Raw genomic sequence first — 11,946 nt, 5'->3', positions numbered from 1 at the left:
GTTAAAGTAAAAAAAAAAATAATAAAAAAATAAAACATTCTCACTGTAACAAAAAAAAAAAGCATGGCTTGCAGAATTGACACAGAAGCACACATAGGTTTTGCCACACCACACCTATAAGTATTATAGATACAAATTTTTTGTACCATGAATCTCCTAAATGAGCATGCCAGTTTCAGAACAAATTCAAATTGTTATTTTTAATGGCATTGGAATTTTCAATTCATATCTGAGTTTTGGGTATTTATTTTTATGTTCATTGCTCAATTTGTATGTTGTATGGACAGAAAAACCTGGAATAACTTTCAGTGGTGGGGTGGGTGGTATGCACGAAAGATATTTGATGTGAAAATATCTTTGATGAAAATGTGAAACGGAAACGATGCAAATTATGTCACCCTCAAAGTGATGCTAATGCAGTCACTAATGTTGATTTGGTAGAGTAAGTAGCGGGTGTGATTTTGTGGCAGATTGGTTTTAATTCAGTCCGAAATTTAGTAGATTAATAGGCCAAGGATGTTTTCACATCAATAACAACTTTCTTCTCAGTGTAGCCCTGAAAAAAAGCATGGAAAACAGAATTGGTGTAGGCTTCGTTACACCTATAAGAGTTACAGACATTGCGAATCTCCATATATAATAATAATTTGAATAATTATTATTATTTGTGGCACTAGAACTTGTAACATGCACCAGTGTTTTGTGTATTTGTCTAGATGTATATGTCCATGGGCTGGTTTGTATGTTGTGTGGGTTTAAAAACTTGGAATAATTCATGGGGAGGTACCTACTCCCTCAGCCGGAGATCAGCCAATTACAACCCCATTGAAGAGGGACTTAGAAATTCCTTCAGTCATCACTGATTGGCATCAACACAGATTTCTCCAACAAGTTACAAATTATCTTGGCTGTATCATGCTGACCAATTTCAGGGATAGTTCTACCTCTAAAAGGAAGGGGTAAGCATGAGCATTTTGCTATCATCCGTTATAGAGGTTTTCTTGGCTCACTTGGCTTTCTTGGTTTTCTTTGAGTCAGTCATTATCTTCATCTCTCTTTCTCTCTCTCTGTCTCACACACACACCATTCATTGTACCATCTACATTATGGTACCATGTGTTATAATGCTCTGTGTGTCATTAGTATAGTTGATAGCTGTCACAAAAATACACATCTGAGAGTTAAACTGTAGTACTCTTATATTAGTTCCCATAAACAGCTGCAAGTTTTAAATTCCAATTTATAGAAGTAGCAGTGTCAGAGAATATTTTTTTTTTTTTTTTTTTATCTGTGTGATGGTAAGCAAAGGATTTGTTCAACATATAAAAACTTTATATGAATAGTATGATCAGTTAATTAATTAAATATAGTTCACAGTATGAAATATATGCAGCTTACACTGTTTCATTCTTTTGATGTAGAATTCATCTGATTCCATAGAATAAATCCAATACATGATCACCTAAGAGGGAAAAAAATACTGGCAGATGGCATCTTCTTCAGTACCATATGTTAAGTCTGAAACTGGAACTCAGGTATGAGCATATTTTATAAAATGTGGATTTAATATTTTACCATGAAATCTTAGTATGAAATGAGCACTTTTTAACAGGTGTTTAATTAAACAAAAATACTTCCTAGTTGGCAGTAGAGTTTTTAGTACCTGCTTAGTGTTTTTCTATAGGCCCATCCATTCTAAATTCTTTTCATTCATTTTAAAAAGGTGCTGAAAGTGTAGATCTCAAGCATTCTTTACATATGAAAATGTTGACTGTATGTATGTGTATGGACTGTATGTATATATTCTTTTAGCGACATAGTATGCAGGTTATATCAAGAATTGAAAATTGGTGAAATAGTGAGCCTCATATACCCAATTTCCCATATATTGAGAATGCATAGGATCTGGACTGTTTGCGACAAATTCAAATTCCGAAGTGCGTAAACCTTGTTTATTAAATTCATCAACAAGGTTGCATTAACATTGTTGATTAAATAGTGGTTCTCAAAATGGAAACTTTGTTCTGTTCTATAGGTACAATCTGTACCTATAGAACTGAACAAAGTTAAGAATTTTCCATTTTTAAGGTTTTGTCTATCCGAATTTCTGTAATTTTGTCATCTGAAATACTACAGGACAGACCATTTGTATTATTTGACTTATCACCCCCCCAAACTGAACAACCAAATACATATTTGATGTTTCCACAGTAATTAATGTTTACAAGTGCAGATTGTACCTAAATTTACTCAAATAAAAATATAAGGTACTTTAGATTAAAATTCATATACATTGAGTGATCACTGAATTATGACCACCCCTATGAAAACTGAATGCGACCCATTGACCACTTGAGGTACAAGAGTGAAAGTTAGTTGACCTACGTAGCATAGATAAAGTGTCAGTGGTTCAGTAGGTAGTAAAATTCTGAGCGTGATCAGTAAAAGGAAGGATTTATCGGACTTTGATAAAGGACATATTGTGGGGGCTCGATGAGCTGGTGTCCCGATTTCCCAAACGGCTGAACTGGTGGGATGTTCAAGAGCTGCCATTGTTAAAGTGTACCGGGACTGGCATCAAAATGGTCAAACAATGACTCGACGGCAAAACTGCAAAGGTCAGTGAAAGGTTGATGTTAGAGGTGGGCACCGGGTCTGACGACTAGTACAAGTGAACAGGCATAGCACTGTTGAAGAGTTGACTACCCAATACAACATTGTCCAACCCGGAACAATATCTAGCATGACCATGCGTCACATGCTCGCATGTATGGGCTATACCAGCAGACAACTCCTACAGCATCCTCTCCTAATCAAGGTTCATCAGCCTAAAAGACTCACCTGGTGCAAAGAGCATGCAAGTTGGATGTTAGAAGACTGGAAGAAAGTGTCCTGGTCAGATGAGTCACATTATTTACTCCACACCATGGATGGTCGTGTATGGATTTGGCGTCAACAACATGAGGCTCTTCATCCATCATGCATGGTATCAAAAGTGCAGGCCAGTGGAGGCAGTTGTGTGGTGTGGGGCATGTTTCACTGGCAGGAACTTGGACCCCTGGATTTATTGGATGATTGTTTTCTACATCAGCATGTTCGGGAGGCAACTAGAGGGAGTAATACTCTTGATTTGATTATCAGCAGTGATTCTTCATGCATTAACAATCTGCAGATAAATGAACCACTAGGTGGCAGTGATCACAGTGTGCTGAAGTGGGATTTACTCAAAGAGGTAACTACCATTAGGGGTAAAGGGAAGGGTTATTGCTTCCGTAAAGGCGACTACGATGGACCGAGACAGTATTTAAATTCTATACAGTGGGACCAACTGATGATGTTACCAACAGCAAATTCAAAATGGGAAGCATTCAAAGAACTTATCTTGGAAGCTACTAGGCTTTACATACCAACTAAGAAATATTGTTCAAGGTTTAGGCCAAAATGGATGTCAGATGAACTAATGAGGCATATGGCAGAGAACAAAAATGCATGGGATACTTACAAATTAACACATGACACAGACGCCTATGATAGATACAAGTTGATATGCAACCAAGTTACAAAGGAGGTTAGGCAGGCGAAGGCAGATTATGAGAAATCCTTGGCAAGGGATGCAAAGAAAAACAGCAAACGGTTCTTTACTTATGTAAACTCTAGAAGGAAGGGGATGAATCAGATTGGTCCACTTGATATTGATGGGTCAACTGTTGATGATCCTGCTCAAGTAGCTAACAAACTAAATGAATATTTTGCATCGACATTCACACAAGAGGAGTTATTCAGCGAGGGGAATGCCAGAGGTGTATTCAACTCTAGCAGTAAGCTTCAGAATCTTGAAATAACTGGGAGTAAAGTGGAGGAGAAACTGTTGAAGATAAACACAAGAAAGGCACCCGGGGTGGATGGGATCTATCCAGTTATATTAAAGGAGGCAGCAAAGGAAGTAAGCAAACCCTTAGCCATAATTATGAGAGCTTCCTTGGACTCAGGGAAGGTACCCATAAACTGGAAATGTGCAAATGTGACCCCAATTCACAAAGGAGGATCAAAGGCTGACACAAGTAATTATAGACCTGTGAGCTTAACTTCTGTTCCAGGAAAATTAATGGAGGCACTGGTTAAAGAAGCACTGCAGGATCATTTAGACAGGACTTCAGTTATAGCTCGGACACAGCATGGTTTTGTTAAGGGGAAGTCTGCCTGACCAATTTGATTGGATACTATGATGCAGTCACAAAAGAACTGGATGCAGGGAATAGCTTTGATATTATATACTTGGATCTTAGAAAGGCTTTTGATACTGTTGCACATGGAAGACTGCTACACAGATTGGAACAGTGTGACATTGGAGGCAAATTGCTGCTATGGATAAAGGGGTGGTTGAGGGGGAGAAGACAGAGAGTGGTAATCAATGGACACTGCTCATCGTGGACTAATGTTATTAGTGGAGTCCCTCAGGGCTCAGTGTTGGATCCATTATTGTTTTCTGTATTTATAAATGATATTGATGATGGTATATCAAGCTTAATGTACACGTTTGCAGATGATACAAAGGTTGGCAGGGTTGTCAAGGACACTACTGACACTATGCTGCTGCAACAGGATCTGGAAAGGTTGAGCAGATGGGCTGAGAGGTGGCAAATGAAGTTTAACATTGACAAATGTAAAGTACTACACATGGGAAACAGCAACCCCAGAGCAACGTATCAACTCTGTGGTACTACACTGACAGTGGTAGAGAATGAAAGGGACTTGGGGGTGGTTGTGCAGGCAGATATGAAGTTCTCTGAGCAGTGCAGACGGGCTGCAAGAGTAGCTCATGGAGTATTGTCAATGATATACAGGAATTTTTCCAGCAGGGATAAGGAGGTGATTATTCCCTTGTATAAGGCAATGGTCAGGCCACACCTAGAGTACTGTATACAGGTCTGGAGGCCTCATTTCAAGAAGGATGTAGAGCTGCTGGAACGAGTACAGAGAAGGGCAACAAGATTAGTGAATGGAACAAAGGGGTGCTCTTACGAAGAAAGGCTTAAGTTTTGCAAATTACAGTGTCTGGAGACTAGACACCAGTGAGGTGATCTGATAGAGGTGTATAAAGCCTTGAATGGTTTGAGCATGCTCAATGCTGATGGGATTCTTCCTCTAGCTCAGAAAAATCACCTGAGAGGGCATAAATTCAAATTGAGGAAAGACATATGTAGGATAGACGTGCGGAAATTTGCCTTTAGCCAGCGGGTGGTTGGTTGGTGGAACAGACTTCCATCCCTTGTAGTGGAGGTTGATAGCCTAAATAAGTTTAAGGCTCAGCTGGACAGGTATTTTGAACGAACAGAGGGGTGAAGTGGAAGTGGGTTTTTTTTTTTTTTTTTGGCTGATGCTGCATAAGCTTGCTTTCTTGCATCAAATGCCTCTACTAATGGTAATGCTAATGTGGAACAACATATTACTGGTCTCCGCTATAGTCAATTGCTTGCTGACTGTGTACACCCCACTATGTTACACCTTTTCCGAATGGCGATGGTATGTTCCAAGTTGATAATGCGCCGAGCCATCGGGCACTTGTTGTGTAGGAATGGTTTGAGGAACACAGTTCTGACTTCCAGTATATCGATTGGACTCCGAACTCCCTCGATATCAATCTCATAGAGCACTTGTGGGACACTATGGAAAAGCATATCAGGCATCTGGATACACCAATCACCTCCATACCTGCATTTCTAGCCGCATTACACACAGCTTGTGTGTAATGCAGCCATACCTCCTGAACACTTCTGATATCTTGTTGAATCAATGCCACGTCGGAAAACTGCTGTACTGAGGGCAAAAGGAGGACCTACGAAGTATTGGGTAGGTGGTCATAATTCAGTGTATGCAACCTACATTTGATTTCAAACATGGGGAGTCTCTCCATGATCAGAGAGGCTTGGACTTATATTCAACTTTTGTTATCTATATTTCTGCCTAATTTGCTTCGTAGATGAATTACCTTCATAGGTTAGCAGGGTAGTTTAAAATTTATAGCAGATTCATCTACCTTCATAGATGAATCTGCTATAAATTTTAAAAAACTCTGCCAAGATAATAGTTTGCAGCTTGTTGGCTGCTTAAGGCAATGGTCAGGCCACACCTTGAGTACTGTATACAGGTCTGGAAGCCTCATTTTAAGAAGGATGTAGAGCTGTTTGAACGAGTACAGAGAAGGGCAACAAGATTAGTGAATGGAACAAAGGGTTGCTCTTTGTTTTGCAAATTACAGTCTGGAGACTAGGCACCTTCAAGGTGATCTGATTGAGGTGTATAAAGCCTTGAATGGTTTGAGCATGCTCAATGCTGATGGGATTCTTCCTCCTGCTCAGAATAATCACTTGAGAGGGAATAAATTCAAATTGAGGAAAGACAATTGTAGGATAGATGTGTGGAGGTTTGCCTTTAGCCAGCCGGTGGTTGATTGCTGGAACAAACTTCCATGTGTACTTGTAGAAGTTGATAGCTTAAATAGATTCAAGACAGAACTTGACAAACATTTGGAGTGAGTGGATGGGTGAAATAAGCGTTTTTTTTTTTTGGCTGATGCTATATAAGCTTGCTTTCTTGCATCATGTGCCTTTGCTAATGCTAATCCTAATCCCATCAGCATTGAGCATGCTCAAACAATTCAAGACTTTATAAGAATTTTGCTAGCAGGGAAAAGGAGGTGATTGTCCCTATGTATAAGGCAATGGTCGGGCCACGCCTTGAGTACTGCGTACAGGTCTGGAGGCCTCATTTTAGGAAGGATGTAGATTTGCTTGAGCATGTACAGAGAAGGGCAACAAGATTGGTGAGGGGAATGAAGGGATCCTCTTACCAAGAGAGGCTTAAGTTCTGCAAATTGCAGTGGCTGGAGACTAGGCACCTGCGTGGTGATCTGATTGAGGTGTATAAGGCCTTGAATGGGTTGAGCATGTTAATTTCTGATGGGATCCTTCTACTTGTTCAGATTACGAACCTAAGGGGGCATAAATTCAAATTAAGAAAACACAGATGTAGAATAGATATGCCGAAATTTGCCTTTACACAGTGGGTGGTTAATTGCTGGAACAAACTTCCATCTGTTGTTGTGGAAGTTGATAGGTTAAATAAATTTAAGGAGGAACTGGACAGGCATTTGGAGGGAATGGTGTGATATTTTTTTGGCTGATGCTGCATAAGCTCATAACTTCATAAGAGTTCCAATTTGTTCCATTCATTAATCTTGTTGCCCTTCCTTGTACTCGTTCAAACAGCTCTACATCCTTCTTAATTAGACCGGGGTTCGAGCCCGTGACCACCAAATACGGAGGATGTGGAAAGGGCAGAGAATGACCACCGCATATCCCCAGAGCAATATGGCCTTAGTTGCTAATGCTCCTAAAAACCAAAATCACAAACAAACAACAGCAGCGTACTGTCATTATTGTCATTAATTGCTCTGCCAACCTTCATATCATCTGCAAACTTGGGCATTAAGCCTGATATACCATCATCAATATCATTAATGAATACAGAAAACAACAATGCACCCAACACTGAACCCTGGGGGACTCCACTAATAACATTAGTCCAGGAAGAGCAGTGTCATTGATTACCACTCTCTGTCTTCTCCCACTCAACCATCCCTTTATCCATAGCAGCAATTTGCCTCCAATGCTACACTGCTCCAATTTGTGCAGCAGTCTTCAATGTGCAACAGTATCAAAAGCCTTTCTAAGATCCAAATATATGATATCAAATTATTCTTTGCATCCAGTTCCTTTGTGACTACATCATAGTATCCAATCAAATTGGTCAGACAAGACTTCTCCTTAACAAACCCATGCTGTGTCCAAGCTATAACTGAAGTCTTGTCTAGATGATCCTGCAATGCTTCTTTAACCAGTGCTTCCATTAATTTCCCTGGAACAGAAGTTAAACTAACAGGTCTATAATTACCTGTGTCTCCCTTTGATCCTCCTTTGTGGATTGGGATCACATTTGCACATTTCCAGTCCACGGGCACCTCCTCTGAGTCCAAGGAAGCTCTGATAATTATGGCTAAGGGTTTGCTTACTTCCTTTGCTTCTTCCTTTTATATAACTGGATAGATTCCATCCACCCCAGGTGCCTTTCTTATGTTTATCTTCGATTTCTCCTCCACTTTACTCTCAATTATTACAAGATTATCTAGCTTACTGCCAGAGTTGAATACACCTCTGGCATTCCCCTCGCTGAATAACTCCTCATGTGTGAATGTGGATGCAAAATTTTCCTTTAGTTTGTTATCTACCTGAGCAGGATCATCAACAGTTGAACCACTGATATCAAGTGGGCCGATATGATTCATCCCCTTCCTTCTAGCGTTTACTTAAGTAAAGAACTCTTTGCTGTTTTTCTTTGCATCCTTTGCCAAATATTTCTCATAATCTTCCTTTGCCTGCCTAACCTCCTTTGTGACTTGGTTATAGACCCGCTTATATCTATCATAGGCTTCTGTGTCGCCTGTTAATTTATATGTATCCCATGCATTTTTCTTCTCTGCCACATGTCTAATTAGTTCATCTGACATCCATTTAGGCCTAAATCTTGAACAATATTTCTTAGTTGGTATGAAAATTCTAGTAGCTTCTAATATTATTTCTTTTTTTCTAAATTAGTAAATCTGAGTAAGGTGCAGTCACTCTGTGAGTTTATACCTAATGTTACCAACAGCAAATTCCCATTTTGAATTTGCTGTTGGTAACATCACATCATCAGTTGGTCCCACCGTATAGAATTTAAATACTGTTTCAGACCACTATAGTCACCTTTACGAAAGCAAAAACCTTCCCTTTACCCCTGATGGTAGTTAAGGGAAGGTTTTTGCTTTCGTAAAGGTGACTATAGTGGTCTGAGATGAGAATAGGTGTGAAATGAGATGAGAGTTGAGATGAGAATAGGTGTGAAATGAGAAATGAGAATAGGTGTGATCACTGCCACCTAGTGGTTTTATCTGCAGAGTCTTAATGCATGAAGAATCACTAATGATAATCAGATCAAGAGTATTTCTCCCTCTAGTTGCCTGCCAATCATGCTGCTGTAGATAACAATCATCCAATAAATCCACAAAAGCTGTGTGACCAACCCACAAATACGGAGGATGCAGAAAGGTCAGGGAATGACCACCGCATATCCCTAGAGCAATATGGCCTGTTGCTAATGCTCCTAAAAAACAAATAACAACAACAGCAACCAACCCACAAATTCCAGTCAATTCCAGTCAAACTCCAGTCAATTTCTTAAAATCACCCATTATAAGACACTTTGATTTACTAGCCCACTCTATTTCTCTGCACAATTGCTCATTATACTCATCAAATTCATTAGGCCTATAACACACACCTATTCTCATTTTTCCTTTCCCAGTGCTTATGTCACACCAAACAGACTCAACATTGCATTGTCTTCTAAAGTGTTTTCTTTTCTTCAGTTGTTTTCTAAAGCATGGAATAAGTGATATAATATTCAGTACCAGATATTCTCATCTGTGTAAGATGTCAATTGTAATGAGACAGTTCGAGTTTCTCATGAATCTCTGTGTTTGGATAAGAAAGTCATGTTTTTCATGTGGGGAACTTTATTAGTAGTTGAAAAATGATGCAAGGAAGAAAGCTTACATATATCAGTCATAAAAAAAATTTAATTAGGGATAAAGTGACTGCATCTTACTCAGATTTACTAATTTAGAAAAAGATTTGTGTTAAATTTATGGAATAACTGCCTTGCATTATGATTTTTATGTTGATGTCTTCACCTGAGGCTTAAAGAAATATAAATAGAGGACAGCCTACAGTCCTGTCTTCTATTTCTATTTTGTTGTCTTCATCTGAGGCTTAAAGAATATACTGGTTACATTACATTACATGCTTGTGGTTACTGTTGTTTCCAACCTGTAGTCCTGTTATCAGAACAGATCATCCAGTCACTGTGCAGAGAAGAGAGAAAGTGATTTCTGAAAATATTTTTTCTGTCTGTGTGCAGCAGATGAACACCCTAGTCTCATAGTAGGCCTATAGGTTAAAACAGTTTGACCACAAGGTCAAGTGTAAGACAATTATTGAAATGAAAAAAAAAAGAAAAAACTTGTAAAAAAGTGATCCAAGTTCTTTTGCAAGCTTTGCAAAAATTTTCACTGTGAAAAAGTTGGAGATCAAACAGTGATGGCAAGTTCATCATAGCAGCAAGATGAAAAATTATTCAAAGTTTACTATTGGCTAACCAGATTGCATTTGTTATACACATGGCAGATTGACCACATTATTTAAATTGCAGTTCATAAGGTGGTGAATCCGCTAAGTGTATGACAAACTTTTAATCTGGTTAGCCAATAACAAACTTAGCATAAGTTTGCTATTGGCTAACCAGATTGTCTTCATGTGATCAGGTATTGTAATACTGCAAAAGGATTTGCACTATTACAATACCTCTGCAAATCCTTTTGCAGTAGTATTGTAATACTGATGCTGTGAAAAAAACCCCATATGTCAATAATAAATGGGTTTTTTTGGGAAGGGGACCTATCTCCCCAAATCTAAAAAGAAGCAGTATATTTGGAATCTACTCGTCAAGCCTATTATCAATATTAAATGTCAAGTCTCTATCTCTACTTCTATTGGAAAGATGCACATTTAGCAATATGCATGTATATTTTAAAAATTTTGACCCCCAGATAACTTGTCATAGTTTTGTTAATTTTTCCATTACCAGCAAAGACTATTCTATAACTGTATCAAATTTCAAGTCTCTACCTTAATCAGAAATATATTAGAATATTGATGAGTCTCACTCCCTCTAGTTGATGACATTTGATGTTTTATCTTATGTATATATCATTTTTATTTTAATAAAATTTATTTTAACCAGTTAGTTGGTCGTCGCAAGAAACTTTGATGATATGATTTTATGATGGTAGTGCTATATATTAAGTCATTTTTTTTTTGTCCAGTTAGCAAAAATATTTAAATTTTTATATTTTATTTTATGTAATGAATATTTCATGAAAAGAAGCTTTTTTTTTTTTTTTTTTTTTTCCCCTTTTAGCTTTTGGCAAGACTTGGAACTCGACCCACTCTGTCATCTTTAGAACCACGTCTCTTACCAAATCTCCAATGTCTTGATGTTATTGAAATCTTCGGTAAAGCTGGAGTTGGAAAAACTGAACTCTTGTACCATTTCATTGCCCGATGTATACTACCACCCACATGGAGAGGTATTGTTTTAGAAGGTTTAAATGCAGGTGTTTTATTTATTGATATGGACTATCATTTTAACTTACTGAGGCTGATTACAATCTTGGAAAAAAGAGTAAATTCTGCCAAGACAAAATCTTCAACCGATGAAGCTGAAAAAATTTCTCTCCATAAAGACATATCTTCCTTCATTAAAAGCTGCCTCAGTTCACTTTTTATTGTGAAATGTGCCAATACTGAACAATTCTTGATTACTCTACATTCACTTGAAAATCTTCTTGGAATAAATAGTAAAATATCATTGATTATGATAGACAGCATCTCTGCATTCTACTGGATAGATAGAATCAATCATATGAATAATTTAAAAAAACTTGAAAGTCATTACAATGAAATAGTGAAAGTTCTTAATAAGATTATGAGTGATTATAATCTTATATTAATAGCAACTAAACAATTTTTGATGAACATTTCCTCTTGCAACCACCTAAAATCTCAAGGAAATAAAAATGGCATTGCTAATAATTTGTGTACTATTTCTGGAGGTTTTGATTTTATGGGAAAACACTGGCAACAATTTGTGACCTGTCGTCTTATCCTTGAGAAGAATCCCACATTAGAAAATCAAAAAAATTTAATAACCATTCAACAAATTGCAAATGACAGAACAGAAATTAGACTGTGTGAAGTGACAGATGCTGGAGTGAAAGTTATTGAATAA

The 11,946-nt window shown here is 37.9% G+C and overlaps 1 protein-coding gene across 1 annotated transcript; it reads left to right on the top strand.

Moving 5' to 3' along the window:
- The first annotated feature begins 1,432 nt into the window (after positions 1 to 1,432).
- LOC150087656 (DNA repair protein XRCC2-like) lies at positions 1,433 to 11,946 on the top strand. Its single transcript, XM_090369848.1, has 2 exons — positions 1,433 to 1,535; positions 11,077 to 11,946. Exons 1-2 carry the CDS (start codon positions 1,488 to 1,490, stop codon positions 11,944 to 11,946), a joined length of 918 nt encoding a protein of 305 aa, XP_090225974.1. The 5' UTR covers positions 1,433 to 1,487.

Source organism: Mastigoproctus giganteus, chromosome 3 (assembly GCF_048544385.1).
Source record: "Mastigoproctus giganteus isolate SK-2022 chromosome 3, ASM4854438v1, whole genome shotgun sequence".
Lineage (NCBI taxonomy): Eukaryota > Metazoa > Arthropoda > Arachnida > Uropygi > Thelyphonidae > Mastigoproctus > Mastigoproctus giganteus.
The sequence above is the reverse complement of the archived record's forward strand: the minus strand, read 5'-3'. Positions and strand labels throughout refer to the sequence as shown.